Source organism: Amblyomma mixtum, chromosome 1 (genome assembly GCF_055824585.1).
Source record: "Amblyomma mixtum isolate Tamu chromosome 1, ASM5582458v1, whole genome shotgun sequence".
Lineage (NCBI taxonomy): Eukaryota > Metazoa > Arthropoda > Arachnida > Ixodida > Ixodidae > Amblyomma > Amblyomma mixtum.
In genome coordinates, this window is record NC_143012.1 from 218,215,413 (window position 1) to 218,233,672 (window position 18,260).

General features: G+C 45.7%; 1 protein-coding gene across 1 annotated transcript in view; it reads right to left on the bottom strand.

The window, feature by feature from the left end:
- LOC149370913 (uncharacterized) overlaps window positions 1-18,260 on the bottom strand; it is a 68,193-nt gene that overhangs the window by 7,854 nt on the left and 42,079 nt on the right. Inside the window, exons 19-27 of the mRNA XM_089563688.1 lie at window positions 11,721-11,837; window positions 11,029-11,111; window positions 10,857-10,952; window positions 10,588-10,744; window positions 9,492-9,629; window positions 6,875-7,026; window positions 3,546-3,683; window positions 1,472-1,638; window positions 248-373 (exon numbers count right to left, since the gene is read on the bottom strand). Coding sequence (XP_089419814.1) covers window positions 248-373; window positions 1,472-1,638; window positions 3,546-3,683; window positions 6,875-7,026; window positions 9,492-9,629; window positions 10,588-10,744; window positions 10,857-10,952; window positions 11,029-11,111; window positions 11,721-11,837 — 1,174 coding nt within the window. The remainder of the gene's footprint in view (window positions 1-247; window positions 374-1,471; window positions 1,639-3,545; window positions 3,684-6,874; window positions 7,027-9,491; window positions 9,630-10,587; window positions 10,745-10,856; window positions 10,953-11,028; window positions 11,112-11,720; window positions 11,838-18,260) is intronic.

Here is an 18,260-nt window from a genome sequence, read left to right on the forward strand (position 1 = left end):
AACAAGCTGACTCAGAGAAAACATCCCTGGTTTTCAAACAATGGTGCAAAAATAAAAACATCATTGTGGACACACTCAGTTTCAATAGAATCAAAAGTAAGACATGCTACAACATGCTATTTACTATGTACTACTGACATGCAAACAAAAAACATGCTCTAGGCATTTGTAGAACAACTACAAACCATGCGATGGGCTTGTCACTCTGAAAGGACAGTCTTTCATCAACATAACAGTGCTTCCTTACCCATTATTGCCACAGCCAAAGGCAGATTGTCTGTGTCACTGTCATCCTGCGTAGACTTGGCCGGGGAACTGCTCCATAAGGAATGAGGCTCGCCAGATCGTAGGGCTCTCTTTTCTGGCGGACTCGCTGCATCCAAAGCAAAAAAAAAAGAAACAGTGTGTACAGGATACCAAACTGTGATGAAAATAAATCTACTGCACATTCAATCAGACAGGTTTCAGCAATCTACAGTGTAGAAAAGAGCAAATACATATAATTTCCAATGTGTTGAACTCATTCAAACGCACATGAACAGGCTGCAGTGCATATGCACAACAGCCAGCTTGCGCTACCATATTAACTATACCGAAACATGCTTGCTCTTTGGGACTGTCTATTTTTGTGCTCAGGTCGTGCACATATGTATCACACATTGGTCTTGGGATGGTGCAGTACAATGCAAATTAGCAAACGATGCCACCATGTAAGGCGAGTGCAACGAAACAGGCAAGTAGTGGGAGAAAATGTGAACTAGAAGCAGCCAGCAGGTGATTTTCCCACGAGTCTCTGCACTCACCCTGGAAACGCACCTCACCCATGGCCTAAAGAAGGAGCAATAAAAAAGGCCCCAAATTTGGACACTGAACAATTTCACATACTTGAAATGTTCCACAGCTAGGGAATACAAAACAGCAGTCACTGCTGAAGCATACACTCCAGCCTTAGAGAGCACGTGGTCTTAAATGCTATGTTAAGGACGCAATGACCAAGGATCTTAGTATGTCCACATCCTAGCATCAACATATCTGCCCAGTTCTCAAATGTAACGAACAGGAAAGCATAGCAAATGGGAGCAAATCAGAGGGTCTTTGTGACACCAAAACAGCACCACAAGAGATAATAATTTGAGGGAGACAGAGAACAAGAGAAGGAAAAGCAAGTGGGTTCAACAAGAATAGGATTTCAGCTGGTTATCCTGCACTGGAGGAGAATGCTGAATACAGCAAAGGTAGCACTACTTTCAATGAAAGCTCTTCAACAGCAAATACAGCGACTAAAGTTCACATAAAAGTAATTACTTCTCCAGCACGCCAACTCCAGAAAATTCACAGCACTGGCATTTGATACTGGACACAAGTTTTGTTTTATTCACAGAATCCAACATTATTATGCTACCTAACGACCTAACAAGCCCATCCCAACGGCTGTGAAAAACACCTTGCCAAGGAATGCAACATCACTGACCTGAACGCTTTCGTTGTGGAGAAGAGGTGGAACCCTTGAGGTCGGAGTTGCCCCGCAAGCTTTTACGGGAACGGCACTTCACTGTGGTTGCAACGTCCGGTGCTATGTTCAGAAGGCTCGCCTCATTATGACTGGTTGGCTCGATTGTTTGTCTACTCGCTGCCGGGCTGATAACATTTGAAAATAAGACACAAATTTTCACCAGAAGCACACATACCGACTTAAACTGCAATAAAACAGAAAGCATGAATACTTTTATACTTTTACAGAGAAAAAAAGCCATCGTCCAAAGCCACCACAAAATAATACCATAGCCAGTTCTGTAAAAAAATAAAAGAACTCGCAATAGCATGAAAACGTATACCCATGAGCATATAATAAGAGTATTAGAAAAACACTGCTAAAGCAACGGTCACATGCAATCTTAAATAGAGAATCTTCATTTCTTTTGCTTTATATACACATCACAATTTATCCACCACATTACACATGCTGTCACATCACGGAAGAAGAAAGAAATCTCTGCTATCGTGAAAACTGGAGGTAAGGAAGCTCTGCAACTGAAAGTTACAAAACTAGGGGCGTGCAAATATGGATATAAAAAAAAAAAAATGCCTTCGAATGTCTAATCGAGTATTGGTTCAGAATGAACAACTTTCAGAAGATAAAGAGGTGAACGTTCTCGTCCTTATTATTTTTCAAAATAGTGTAAGGTCTTTGACATCGAAACAAGCAAAACTGGACTGACTCACCATCATACTTTTTAAAAAACACGAAGTGTACAAATGTAATGTGGTAATGCAAAATGAGTGAAATAATGTAATCCATGAATTGACACATGACTGGAGACTACAAATAACATAATGTGTACAGTAAAACTGATTTCAAACTTTTGACTGGAAGACGTGCCGAAATACTATTATCCAGGGGTCTAGTTATAAAACAGTTATAAAGCCCCGTTTCCTATTAAAAAAACAACAACTGAAAATGCCAAAATGCAGGGAAGCCTTGTGAGAAGGCTCCATTGTATAAATAATGAAAAGCCCATCATGAGTGCACAGTTTAGCCGTGCTGGAAGAAAAACGCAGACGTAGGCTAGGGGAACACACACTGGAGTCAGAAATGGTGAGACAGCTTCTAAAAAGGTAAAGAAATGATCAACGACGTGCCAGCTAGTGCCTGAAATCGATGCGCCACTGGATTCGAATGGCTGGTGAATGCGTGACTGACAATCGCCATCGCCGCAAGGTAGCGGCGAAGCTCAGAAAGTGAAACTAGGCTATTTTTTGGTTTAAGACAGGTGTGACCCTACTGTCGTCAAGCCTGCTATTGCACGCATATCAGAGATGAGCGGATTACAATGCACCATGGAAAATGTGGGATTTTACTATTACTAGATTGCTTCCCCACTGGTGACACCTCGAATCGGCCCCCTTGTGGGAGCCTCATGCGAAATTCTGCTATATTTTCCCACATTTCACAGTTGACGAAAACAATGTGGCAGAGCTCATGCTATAACAGTTGGAAAGGTGACAGGACGATGAGTGCTATAGGTGTGGGCGTTAGGTATGCAAAACATTAAAGAAAGATCAAACAAACAAACAAACAAACAAACAAAAAACATGCTTTCGCTTCGTAGTTGGAACTGGGTGGTTGGCCATCGTGTCCTGTCCAGGTGTGCTATGTGGGAAAGCCCACTTGCGGAATCTCGCACGAGATCCAAGCCTAGCGGTGACCGAACGTTGCCTCACGCGACAAACGACGAAGAAAGTGAGGAGGACACCTTTTTACTGTTTTGCTAACATTTTACACTCAATCTGCAGATGATTCACCAAGGCATTACGGTTTCACAACTATCGGATTTATGAAAGTCGGTGTGGTGCTCGATTGCTGGCGAATATTTGAAAATTCTACAATATAAATTTCCCAAATCGAATATGAACCAATAACAAACATTCGAACAATATTCAAAACTTCGACCCCTAAGTAACATAACACAATGGTGTTTTGTTACAAAAACCCCAAAAGCTACAAAAACTCAGCTGAAGTTAATTGAAAATTGCAGTTTCCTTACTTGGAAATCCGGATAGGACGGCAAGATGCTGTCACCAACCTAAACTGGCTTTGCTCCGCATTATACAGTAACTGATTAGACAGGGTGTATGAGAAGATGATGCGCAATCCATCCATTGCTTCCTTGCACAAAGCAAACCTGCCAAAAAATCACCACAATTAACACTATAAAATTGGTGTCAGAGAGCAGTTTGCGCCACTGCAAAATCACAAGTCTGTCGCAATATTCACCAAGACCTAATGTGTTGAGGAAAGGTCTGCTCTGTTCTTATCTGCAGCTCCCAGGCATGGCACTGAACGTCCTGACTTGGCACCCCATATATGTGTGTTTCCACACTCCATTTCTTATATAAGGTGCAACACTGTGAAAGGTACGGAAGTAGTCCGCACGAAAAAGAATAAAGGAAGGCGTATTACTCGGCGCTTGTTTTGTGGCCGAGTTGTCAGAGGCACAAGAAAGCGACAGCATGTCATCAGCAACAACAGTGCATGTAGTCAAGCTCATGACGAATGTACCAAGCAAAAAGTCAGCAGGCAAACCATTTACCGTATATTGCCGCGCATAAGTCGACGTTTTTTTTTTTTAAATGTCCTTCCAAAGTTGAGGGGTCGACTTATAATCGGAGTCAACGTATATGCGGAGTCTTAGTCGGCCTATATGCGGAGTCAAAAGTAATTTCGACCAAGCCGCGGATAACACGCCCCGTGCGCGATATGCACCTTGTTATCGATAGCAACTTTTTATCGACAAACCAGCGGCAGCAGTGGCACATAAGATGATGATCGCGACTGTGTCCTCACAAGCGACGATGAGTCGAGATGTCTTGTGAACAAATAATGTTTCTTTATGACTTGGCCCTCTGGAAATTTTTTTGGGCGAGCTAGGACCACAGGGTGTGGCAGCGTTGACCTAAATTCGGAGTCTAACGTTTTTTTGCCCAAAGGGGGCCGCGAGTTGGGGGGTCGACTTATAATCGAAGTCAACTTATAATTGGCAATATACGGTATTATCCTTCGCTCACCACAAGGAATGCACTACTTTTTGATTGCGGGTGTAAGCAGCGCAAACGACTGCTAGCTTTGACAGCATTGCACTTGATGCATGAAACAGAGTATAGTTGTTGCTCATTAGGTGTTAGTATATATTAGCATACAATTTAAAACCAGCACACTTCCTTGTATTCAATCATTCAATATATAAAAGTGATTCTTATTAGCATTCTTAGTAGTACCATGTGCAGCATACTAAATTTCCTTGAGTACACAAGCAATTCAGCTGGGAGTTCATGCAACCTCTTTATACAGAAGAGTGCTGTAGGAAAACCAGTCAAACAATTTCCTAATGCACGACACACTGCTTTAAGCAAGTGATAACAGCAGTTACCAGAATCAAAAATGCCATCATGATCAACCGGAAAAAAGGCACATCGTCTTTCAGCTACCGAGACACGCTTTCTTTCTCCAGAATGCATCAAGTAAAATCTGCCTTGCATGCCACACAGTTCCTGCTCATACTGCATGTCACTTGTGAATTACCGTATTTTCCTGTGTATAAGACGCACCCTTGTACAAGACGCACCAGCCATAAATGCAGGCTGTCATTGAAAAAGTTGGTATATAAGACGCACCCGTGTATAAGACGCACCCCAATTTACCCAGTTATGCTAGCGAGGCTTAATTAAACACGCTTGCGCGACCATTGCGAAATGCACCGTACCTGTGAGAAGTTGTTAAGTAACGCTAAGTGACTGAAAACGGCAACACTCGCGCCATAGCCGCCCATGTTTTAGCAAAAAAGAAAGAAAACGAAAGAACTCTCCTTAGGTCCATAACAACATTTTATTTTTACTTAAAACCTACGAAGTCTTCATCTTCAGATGCGCTATCAAGAAGTTCGCCCGTTTCTGGAGGCAACGCGGCTGAAACATTCTCTTCGCACTACGGAGTAATGCTGCAAAGGTTGACTAAAAAAGAACGCCGGCTTGTCTTAGCTTTTTTTGACAATGGCGAGAAGCGCGATTGTCGCCATCTTTTGGCATTTCACATTACTTTTGCTTGGGGCCTCCGAAACAACCATATGTTTGTGATCCCGGAAGTCGTCATCCCCGCCGTTTCATGATAAAGTTCACCTAAAAAAGTTGCGCATGGCCGTCCCGGTATTGAAGTATTAACCGTGTTACAACCGCGTTATTGGTAGTGATATTTTTGTTGGCGGAAAAGCTTGAACATGAACGTGAGTAACTTCTGAACTCGCAAAAAAAAAAAAAAAAAATTGGCATATAAGACGCACCCTTGTATAGGACGCAGCAAAATTTTTGAAAAAAAAGCCGCGTCTTATACACCGGAAAATACGGTAGATTTTGTTGCCAAGCCATCAGTCAACAGACCAAAACGTTTCGCTACTGCAATAGCCCAAGAACCAAAACCTTTCACCACTACTGCGATTAAGGTCAAATATCTTGGCCTGACCTTCGACAGTGATCTCTCTTGGAAATCGCACCTTTCTTTTGTTTGCCAAAGGCTTCGTGCTGTATCGTGTGTCCTGTATAACATTAGATATTTTATGCCTTTTTCTGTCCGTAAATGTGTTGTACATGCTCTAGCCTATAGTGTACTTAGGTACGGAATTACTGTTTATGGTCACTGCACGGTTCGCTGGCAACATAGGGTAAATTCGCTTTTGCGTTTGCTTCTAAAGAATATTGCTTACGACCTGTCCATTGGTAATGACATTGATATTTTTAGAAGACTAAAGCTTCCAAGTTTTAACTCTTTATTAACAGAAACTATTGTGCTAAAACACTTCTGGTACAGTCAGTTCACCGTTCCATATGTCCCTGCTCGGGATTTAAGACCAAAATACCGCTACTGCATTCCTCGCTCCTCAACCCGGTACGGTAAGCGCACACGTCATTACTATGTACCTGCCTGTTTCAATAGCTTGCCTCCTACTGTACTCCGCATGAAAACTAAATACACCCTGAAAAAAACTTTGCGGTATGTCTCCGTGTTGCTTCCTGCCCCGTAGTTATTTCAGCTATTTACTGTATTAATTTCAAATCACTGTAATCTTTCTTGATGTTGTAATAGTTATATATTTGTTTCATTCTGTTTGGTGACCATTTTCTTTTTTTGCAAAGTTCATTGCAACGTCTCTATTTTCCTTTGTTTTGCCAATGTTAGCTGTCTGCCAGGCGCTGCCACTCAAGCCCTTTGAGGCTTTGGTAGGCCTGATTTATGTTGTCTGGCAATTGACGTGAATAAAAGTTCTATCTATCTATCTATCTATCTATCTATCTAAGGTAACAAGGAAGGGCGGCTGTGACGTGCCTTGCTTCTATTTCTGACGGGTCAAGGGGCGGCTGGCGCAAACTGCTGCCTTTGGCAGGCCTTGCGGTTGTCCCAGTCAACTTTGCAGCATACTGCTTCAGGAAAGCCTCCAGGATGTCCACCACATCCGGTGTGCAAGGCAGGTGAACCAGCTGGAGCAGCACAAGATGGAAGAAAGAGGTTACAGGCATGACTGTTCAGATAGATTATACTACTATAGTCGGATACAACTCCAGAACTGTTCCCCGACAAAGGACCCTCTTCCAGGCAATGATGCCAGTCGATACTTATGAGCCTGCTAGCACAAGGAGGCAGGGAGCTGCCAATAAAAGGGGATAGTCCCCTCCTTCTGTGGTCAGGGATAATCCCCCCCCCCCTGCATTGTCCACTAGCAGGTTCATGAGAATCAACCGGCGCCATTGACTGGAAGGGGGTCCTTTGTCAGGGAATAGCCACTTCTGCGCTTGAGTTGTATTCGACTATAGCACATATAAACCACCCATGCGCACACAAAGTTGGCAGCAACAACAGCCCAAAACACATTCCAACTATCAAAAGTGAACCCAAAGGCAAGGGTGGTTGGGTGGGCAGGGGGGGGGGGGAGACGGTCCTATTTGTACAATGCATTTCTGGGACCTCTTGCATCGAAAAAATGCGAGTTTCTCATTGCTTTTCCACACCAAATTTCTCGCTTGTCAAGGGTGCCGCCCAGCTGCCCCTCCCCGCCCTTCAAATGTACTACTGCTTTAAGAGTAGTTAGCTGCATTCGATTCAGCCGTGGTTCTCTGCACCACCGGAACCGGTTCACGGTGCGCTGCACCAAAGCGCTCGATTCACAGCGCCCCCTGCACCACCGTCCGCGATTGATTTTGGTGCAGTCGTGGTGCCGCTTCGGTGCAAAGAACCGCGGCACCGTCAGAGACGGAGGTGCAGGATAGTGGTGCACGCGTTTGACGGCGTAGGCAGACGACGCGTGCAGCCGACGAAATGTTTGTTAACATCAATGGACAACTAAAGGAAGTTTTCCCCGTTTCTCGCGACAGCCTGAACAGTCTCTTGAATTCGAAGCTGAAATACCTAGCTACTACGCTTTCGTAGTAGTTGGGGATTCTGTTGCGGTCTGTCCGAACTGTGTTGCTGCTAAAGAAAGCACCACGTCGGCTTCCTCATCTTCGCTGTCTGACGACTCAGAAAATTCCATAAAAGTGGATTCGGCGATGTCGTAGTCCATGACTCCACGAGGCACGAAAAACAGACGCGACGCACCGCAACACAACACACCACAACGGACGAGAACCGTATAGCAGACGACAAGGCCTGTGCGTGCACGCGCTCGATTGAAAATCTCCGCACCAGTGATTTGTGACGCTGCTTAGGCGCTGCACCTGCACCAAGAAACTGGAATTGCACCGCGCCGGCACCAACGGAACTTTTTCAGAATTAGTGCAGAGAACCAGTTCTGAATCGAATAGACCTATTGGTCAGTGTATAGTCGGATACAACTCAAGAAAGAAGCGGCAGACGTCCCTCGAAGGAGGCCCTCCAGTCAATGGCGTCAACCGATTTTCGTGACGCTGTGGTTAATTCGATTAAGCTGTGGTTATTCCCTGTTCAACTGTCACTCCATGCGATTTCGCGCTAGCCAGCACAAGGGGATCGGTCAAGGGGGAGAATCGGTCAACGCCACTGGATGGAGGGGCTCCTTTGAAGGCTATTTGTCGCTTCATTCTTGAGTTGTATCCGACTACAGTGTAGCTTAAATGCTCCATCAATATTTCCCCTTCAGTGTCCTTTTAATGGTGACATCCTTATTCTTCTTGTTTAGATTAGTGTCAGAAGAATCACAGGGCAGTGCTGTTTCATCAACGCCATCCTTGCTCTGATTATCTGCAATAACAACTTACGAGGATGACTTCATTACTACTTCATGTAATGCTTTTTGCAATAATGCTTCTTTGTGCTGTGTTGTTAACGTTCAGGCATTTCAGCCTTGTTCCCAACTTTCTCCTGCTGTAAGAGTTGTGCAGGTTCCTGTCGCAGCATAAATCAATGGCGCGTTCAATGGGGACTCGCCACAACTGATTAATACATATGCTGATCAACTTTTATGTGCCAAGACGACACTGTGGGTTATGAGGGATACCACTGTATTAGTATGGTGGGACTTATTAAAAAAGAATTAGAAACAAAGCATCCTGGCCCATGCCACTTAAGTATAACAGGCTTAGGGACACCACAGTGGAGGACTTCAGATTAATTTCTTACACCTCTGGCTCTGTAATTTGCACAAAAAACTCAATATGCGAGCGCTTTTGCATTTTTCCGCCACCGAAATATACTCACCACGGCCAGGACTGAGTCTGTGACTTTGGGTTTAGCAGGTGTATGCCACAACCACCTATTCATTAAGAGAGTCACTGACTGTTGAGCGAAACACTGCTACGGTTCTACAGATAAAGTACAAAACCATAGCAAAGAGCTGAACATTAAGCGAGTCTTTTGCATTACACCCGTGTGTCATTGTTTTGCATTTTTTGGCATGCCTGAGAAATAGGCAGTGCAACTGGAATCTAATGTAATACAACATCGAGCCCGAAGGATCAAGTAAGATTCAAACCTTCTTGTTAGTAGTGATGTTATAACAGTCATCCTCCAGTTTGGTTCGCAAAATATGGGGGATATTGAAGTTGTAATCAGTGGCAACTTCCTGAGGTTCATCGTCACTGTCCTCTTCATCAGAGAAGTCACCTTGCTTCTGCAGTGTTATAACAGGAAAAGAAAAGTCAACATACAAGAAATTAGCCAGGCTAAAAGACAGTAGTAGGCTTTTGAACACACTCATTCACCTAGCATACTGCTCACTGCAGCGACGAAAACACTGGCAGTTATGCTTGTGCAGTTCTGAACTTAAAATCTGCCAGGTAATGCTACTTACAATGTTGCTGTTTGACATTCCACAGAGCTTTTTTTTATTTTAAGTTCTTAAGAGTCGTAATGAAAAAGTAGAGGCACACGGAAGAAATCTTTTGTTTTATATTAGGCAGCTGAGAGCAGAGGGAGTATTGGGTAAGCTATCCCTTGATAGAGTAAGTTATCCCTTGAAAAGTTGTCCATTTTTTATTTTTTCTGTTTGTATACGATTCCAGTCATTTTCACAAAAATGAAACGAGGCTACATGGACAAAGCATGGACATTTGCAGTAGGCGCACAGAACTTGTCTTAGAAAAACCACGTGTTTTTATGCTCAGTTTATGCCCAGGGCTCAAGTCAACGCAATACAACTAAAGAACATCGTACAGCCTGCTTCTTATCTAGGTGTATTGCTCATTCTGATACACGGTAAGACATAACAAATATGAGAACTTAATCCTTCTCTCGACATTTTCCATAACAACAAATCTGGTCAGACTAGGACTAACCCAAGCTTTTTATTTCAAATGGCAGTGTTTTTTTGTTTGTTTTTTCATTTCCATCTCCAAACCAGGAGAAAAATGAAGGGTTAGGAAGTTGAGCGTCCATGAGGGTGCTGTTTCGGGCTAGTTGGTTGAACATTGTTAAGATGGAACAGCGCAAAAACAGGAACGTACAACGGGACACAGGAACGTACAACACAGCGCCTGTGTTGTACGTTCCTGTGTCTGCGCTGTTCCCTCTTAACAAGTTAAGCGTACGGGGGCAATAATGTGTTCCCTATCATAATGGAAGCCAACTACCTCTGAAGATTCAGACTGCGAACTGTCAGACTCTTCTCCACGGCTACTAGAACCACTTCTGCTCCGTTCTTTTCTGCTGCTACCACGCAGTTTTCTGTCCAGACTTTCTTTCAGAATAGCTGGAACTTTACGTTTCTTCGATCGACCCGTTTGAAGCCTGCAGGAGGGGGAAAGAAAAAGTGAACACTACCAAGAAGCTCTACCTCTCAGCATTTGCTGCAACTTGAATTCAGAAAAGTGCAAAACAAAACATAGCAGTTACTACTCACAGCTTCTGGGCAGCTTCGGCCTCTAGCTTTTTTTTCAGCTTTTTGTTTTCTGGTGTGTTCGGTAAAATCAACTCCTCGGCAACGCAACGGTCCCAGCTGTAATAAATTTAGTAAACATATCGAATTTGTTTGAGGTCATCCTAGTAAATGCACATCCCATAAGCAAGCATACCTGCGTTTCCAGCCACTGAAGTGGATCAGATATTCAGGCATCTTGCGGCCTCGAGTGTCCTTTCCCACCACAAGTTTCAACACCTGGGCGAGAATAGTTTCCACGTTACGTCACGGGCGCCATCTTTGGGTACTGTGGCTGACTTCCACAGTGTACGCGGGAACCGGTTTGCGATGGGCGGGTTAACAAAACGCCGAGGCTTACGCTGCGTTTTACGGACCCAGAGATAGCGGGAGCTATGACGTCAGTGAAAACTATGTATATTGAAGTCCCTTTCCACTTTTTTTTTTTTTTAAGAAAAGCATGTTTTGAGCGACCTCAATGCTAAGCGTGCAAACTCACAAAACAATCCATTTTCCTTTAATCATTGCGGTGCTGCGAAATGGCAGAGTTGCATATGCTTCGAGACTTGCAGCGGTCGATTACGCACTACAATGCCCATGTGACGGCACGCGGTTCAGCGCTTGTTCGATCGCGCATCTTTCTAATTTATTAGCTAGTTCTAGAAAGAAACGCACTTCAAGTTTCAACGAGCCAAAAGTTAGCTTCAACTTGTAGGCAGGCTGGAGAAATCACCCGTGTTAACAGGCGCATGAACCATTCTGACCCCCCCCCCTCCCCCCCCCCCCCCCCCAAAAAAAAAAAAAAATAATCGCTTTTACGAAGTAAAAGTAAGGCACTGCGTCAGCCACCTTCGAATCGTAGAGGACCTTGGCTTTTGAAGAGTCTGGTTCGTAACACAGAACTGTTTCTCCCTCGGAGAACTTGAATTTGACGCCGCTCGCCGACGCCGCAGCTGGATCCTGTGGCTGCAGTTCGTGCGACAAAAGCACGCCATCAAAAAACTAAGACGAGTACAAGTTGTTTACTTCCATTTTGTCAGACTTGCTGTAAAGCGACGGAGAAAAATATACATACCTGCGCCAGCGCATCGACCTCGAGGCCCGCAATGGTTGCGGGTGGTGTGTGTGTCAGGTATGTCGATAGAGCGGCACCTGAGTGGCGCCGAAATTGACACGGTACCTGTAAGTTACGTTACAGGTGTCGAACGCAAGCTATTATGCTCGCTGAATGGCTACAAGGTGAAGCAAGAAGCAGCGAACACCGTAAACAAACGCAAACTCAAACGGAGTACGTCAAAACCGCGTCCGCTTGCGCGACTCGCACTCGCGACATACGCTCGCGCGCGCCGTATCGCGGAAGAACCGAAGCCTAGCGGAAGTTAGATGAACAATTTTTCTTTCTTTTTTTTTTCTATTACAAAAGTCACTGCCTTTACTCCTAAAATCAAGCAATTTTAAAGAATTAGCGTACCATTTTACAATAAAAATTTACAATTACGGTCGCATCACTGTTGCGTGTCGTCTGCTACGGCGCTTTCGGTTGCCATTATGAGAGCACGGACGAAGTAGACGAAGACGCACTGCGCGCGCCGAGATCAACAACGGCTATTATTGGCGGTTATTAGCACATGGCAAGTGTCAACACGACTCCTTGCTCCAAGTTCGAACCTGAACTGAACGCACCTTTCGGTCTCTACTCACGTGTGAAGCGAACTTCATTGCCAGGTCGCACCGGAGAACTGCCTCAGAGTAAGTATAAGTGCGCTGAGAAACTGCTTTCTTTAGTCTGTTTAAACCAATTATTTGATGTACCTAAATGTGCTTGTCTCAATAGATTGCGCGAAGTTATAATAATGTCGTATTTTCGCTATCGCCACCCGGCCTATGTACCGGTGTTGAGAAACCCCACTGCTAACGCGTGCGCGCTAATCGCTTCTACCAGTGCTAAGCTGTGTGATAAAAATAACGTATAAATTTGCGCCGTTGGCACTTTTCATTCGGAAAAGCATGCACAAGAACCCTAGATGCACTGCGGCAAAACTGAAGTGCGCATTGAATGCCTCAGTGTTGATTTCCACGACGCAGTGCATACAATGTCATCGATGCGCGCTTGCAGACGAATCGGTCACGCGAAACGAACAGCGCTCCCGGTCCAAGCAACGCCTCTTTTGTATTAGCATAAATAAATGTTTTACACCACCACCATCCCGAACTTTCGGGGCGAAAGATATGCGGCTGCTGTACCTACTGCATAGCTGTTGCGAAACCGTAATTGTTGGTCCGGCATTCATCGCCGCATACGATGCAGACTTTCGATTGAGTCTCGCCAACTGAAGCAAGTATACCGACCCAAACGTGGTATGAAATAAAAATCATCTCGAAATTCCACCACGAGCGCTGTGCGAAATTTGCCAACGCGTTCAACCTGGAGAAATGTTCATTTTCTCTTACCGGTACGCAACGCTCAGTATATGCATGGTTACAAAAATTTATTGTTTCTGACACAGCACATGCCAAACAAAATTGGTTACGAATCGTTATCAACAACCCGACATCAATTTTTGGAACGTATGCAGTCCAACGCACTCGATGATATCAGCCGTGCCGCGTCGACTGTCGAAAGGCCTTTTCCACAGTGACCGCGCAGCCGACGGACAGCAGGAAGTAGCCAGAAAGGTGCAGTTCACCCTGAACTGCGAAGGCAGTTTTAATGTCAGCATCAGGAGTACATTGGGGATGGATGGAAGGGTGTGGTCGCATATACAGGGTGAACCTTAAAATTTTCCCTGGAAGTTTCCCTAGTTATACGTACGTATACTTTCTTCGGCATATGCAGCGGTGGTGAGTATCACAATTATTACAGCTTGGCTCCTCACTTATAGGTTTGCAGCCCATCGAAAATGCCATCCTCGCCGACGCTGCAGCGCAACAAAAAAAAAAAAGAAAAGGGTCACACAGGGGCAAAAGCGAAACCATGCGCTATAGCCGCGCCCACGTTCGAGCGCACATCACACAGCAGCATGACACAGCGGCGAGTCTGTATAGCTATCAGTCTGTCGATCGGATCTGTCAACGGCCGGAGTGGGGAGCGGCGGGCGTGCGCTTCTTTGCCGCTCTTCGGCCCTGTCACAGCTCTGAGCATTTTCTTCCTCCATGGCTATGAGGCTACTCTACTGACGCTGTGTTTTAAAAGAGCACGTGGCACCCGTGGATAGTGATGATGGTGTGGCTACTCCCTTAATTTGCAGCGAGTGGGCGCAAATTTTGAACCCTAACCGTTATTAAAGTGGAAAGAAGAAAAGAAAAGAATTGAGTCAGCGCACCGTAGACACGTGTAATCGCATACCACCCTGTCATCTATTACGTCCTATGAAACCAGTGCTATATGCGCAGTTCGCCTGGGCGCCAGGTACCATCAGCTGCGCGCGCGCATTGCCGCATCGGGTCCAATCAGCGCGTGCGCACTGCGGGCTCCCAGTATTCCGGTAACGGTAACACGGTACCCAACAAACACAAAACCTCCTCAGAAACTCCAAAAAAGGATGGAATGTCCCAGTCCCAGTACAACGTTTATCAAACGTTTCCAGACCATAGAGGCACGACATAGAAACACAAGCAAAAAGGCAGTGCTCCCACTAAAGGTCTAGAAACGTTTTTTCTGGAGTGTTAAGCAGCAACAAAAGCGAGTTAATGCATTTTCGTCCCAGAAATGTAACTGGGCATAACGTTTTGGGACCAATGATTTTCAACAAGAAATAAAAATCGACTGCTCGCGCTCTCTTTTCTCTCTCCTTCGCGCCACAAGCTGCGGGGAAAGAAGGTTTTGCTCTTGCACTCGTCGTTTTGAGAGATGAAACGGCAGTTTCATTAGAACAGCCGAAGGAAGCGGTTAACCCCGCATCTCTCTCGGTGCATGCGTTTCTCGCACGTGGGCCGTCGGCTCCGTGCTGCAGGCAGGCGGCGGCGGTCTGCATTTTCATCGCGCCGCCGGCAGCGGCGGTCAACATCTTTCCCGTCTTCTAGCGTTTTCCCAGCTTGCGCCCAACTTCAAAATTGTGTGGTGGTCCCTCCAGGCGTCTCCGACTATCGGCACTCCTCGCTGCGCCGCTGTCTAGCAGAAGTGCGGTAATGGCCTCCCGTCGCTCGCCCGGCTTCCTCGCTGGACGGACGCCATTTTGCGCACGCTTATTCGCGCTGCCCCAGACGTTCGAGCACAAGCCCCAGCGCGCGGCAGTTCTTGCTCTCGTCACTGCGCCAACTGGGCTGTCGTGGACTTCGTAGCTACGGATTCACGGAAGTTTTCCCGCGCACCTCGGCGTGCCCACACCATTCCTTTTGGAACTGATGCCGCGGCTGCGCATCGCAAGTCTTTTGCGCAGCTCCACGGCCCTACTGATGCCGCTGTTCGAGGCGGCGTTCGTGGCAGCGGAGTTCGTGGTAATAGGTGACTCCTCGCACGCACCCTGCATTCCTCAGCGCCTCCGACGACTGCAGCACGTTGGTGGTGGCAGCGTGGCCGTCTGCTACGGTCTGAGGCGGGAAGACCTTCCGAGACCCACCACTCTCTTTCTGCGAGTGCCCATGAATTAGCCTGCTCTACCAACTTCGCCACCGCGCAGCCATCCTGCCGCAGCGGTATAGTTTGTGCAGTGTTCGCGTGGTTATATTGACTCTCTCCCACTGGATTAATCGTGCCTTGATCTCGACTCCCACGCTGGACTGTGCCGCATGCGCGGTCTGCCGCACCATGGATGCAGCGCGCCACCGTATGTACCTGAGCACGTTCACCTTCCCGCCTGGCTCCAAGCAGTCTTATCCCCACACTTAGTCACAAAAAAATAAAACTCCCAGGATCGTTACGAGGGTGTAACGTGTAGTTTGAGCGCTCGCTGTGCTGTGAGAAGGCGCAGGACAGAAGCCTGCGTTTAATTTATGGTTTCAGCTGTTGCAGCCTTGTATTTCATCCCTGGGTTTCCGTAGGCAACGTCGTCAAGGTATGTTGGTTTATTTTAATTATTTATTTAATTTATTTATTTAAGCATACTGCAGGCCCTTTTCGCATTTTTTTTTATTTTCGCCTAGTAGAACTAATATTTTTTTTTCTGTTTTGATAAGACGTCGCTGAAGCTTGCTCCGAGTCTCTAAGCGTGAGGGGGGTTTCAACTTGAAGAAAATCCGTGACCTGAAACTGCGTGTCTGCAGCGTACGCCCATCTCGTCTTTTCTTTTGTCACCGAAGTTGCTCTTTACATACGTTTGCTTTTGCATGTGCATATCTGCTTTTGAAGCCCTTAGAATGCTCGTCTATGGTGCATCAACTTTCAGCCTGTATTCTGTTTTACTTGCTTCATATTGCAGATTTCTCAGGGCTGGAGAAAAAAGTGGCCATCATATGCATGGCGCCGTAGTGTTATGTACACTGTGTATTAAATGGTGCATACGTATGCGTCTGCTGTTTGTATTCATTCAGATTTGCGCCGTTGAACGTAAGTTTTTCGGCACGGACTTTCAATTCGGTCTGTATTGTTTTTCTTTGACTGAAACATGAATACATTTTGATTGTGGTGGTGTATGGTGCGGTCGCCGGCATGGACGACAGGATGCAATTCGTGCTAAGAGCACACCTAGTAAACTGAAATTACTTCTGTATGGCGCTGCTATTTGCTCTTATATGAGCCAAATCGGGTGACTTTTTGAGTTCATATTTCCTTTGTGTGCAAAATGCTAGGACATTTCACGTAAACGGATAAGTACAGAACGGCCGAGCCAGCACGCATTCAGACGAGTGGAAAGGTGGATTACACCACCTGTAACGTAAGTATGCACCTGAAATTTGGCACATATGTGCGCTTGGATGCCTGCAGGCTGCACGAAAAATGAGGAATATTTTTATTGAACCAGAGCCGAGAAATCGAGCATTAACCTTTTGGGGCTTTCCATGGGACGCACAACTTTTTGGACATTGCTAGTTGTGGGGACGTTTTTTAGATGTGTTCGGGAAAAATGAGCACCTCCTGGGGAGATTCCAAATGTCCCGATGGGTCATTTTTGGGAGATTTTGAGGAGGTTTTGGGTTTGTTGGGTATGCTAAAGGTGTCTATCGTATGGTGAACTGACCATCACTGGCGCAGTCCTTTCTAGGCACATCGAGGTCAGAGTGCAAAGCCCAACGCTTGAGGTGTGGTAGTGCCCTCTGGGTGTCGAGTGGATAACCCAGCGCAGTGAGCCACGTTCCGCACTTTCCAGTGTTGCTCCACATGCTCGGCAGAGGCCGCCTTGCACCGGGCTTGTGTCGAAACATTGCCGATAGAGCAAAGTCCGGATCGAGTGCTTCCGCGCGTGCCTCATATATGCCGTTATAGTGTTTCTAAGAGGAGAGAACTCCCTGCGTCATTATCATAGGACTTCTCCGGCACTTTGAGAACGGTTGCGCCATCAATATATATGTGAACTGAAGTTTTGAAAATATCTTCATAGTTCTAATTTTTACCGACAGATGCATGCCGTTACCATTCCTAGCACTGAAACTTCATTTCTTTGAAATGAATCGCTGCACACGACGTTTGATTTGCATAACTAAAAGGCAAGAATATGGCACACAGGCATGGTTTTAAACAAACAAACAAAAACCGCAGCACAATTAAGGTGCTACCTCAGTGCAAATTAAACAAGAACGCGTGACTGAGCCAATGGCTCAGACTGAAATTCCATTATTTTTAACCATTAATCTATACTCATTCTGTGAGGGTCATGACATTCTGTATGGGCTTGTTGCAGAAATGGTAAGCAAAATCCTCAATATAGTAATTCAGCGAACCAACTGTATAACTTGATTCCGTATTTATCGTGTGCGCCAACTACTCGCCTAATCGAGAGAGTCGCTCACAATGTAGCGTATTATTGTCTGCGTTCTTTGAGATGAAATTAAATATCGGTACCTGCCTGCACTTTTAATCGCGATTACTGAAACACTGGTGTCGTTCACGCGTACAGTTTTCGGGAAGGCTAGCTGAGAAACCGAAACAAAGGGATGCGCGCGCTGCCGACATAAGGGCAAGTTTGTGCGTCTCTATGAGGATACCGTGTTGTCTGCTCATTAAAATTTAAGTCAAAAGAAAGAGCCGTCGCTGCTCTGACTAAAACGCCGCAAAAATGCGACAGTAAGCTCCAAAACAAACGAGCAACACGCCCAACCACCAAACCGGGCTTTCGGTTGCTCCTTCGTCCGGCATTCGGAACAGCTTGTCGGATCAGCTGCTTGGCTCGTTTCTGCAAGAACTGTACTCGCAGTCGACAGCAGTTTGTTCTTCTAGAAAATGCAGGCAAGTTAAATTACATATCAAAGAACGTAGAATACGCTACCTTGTGACCGATGCTTGCGATCGATTAG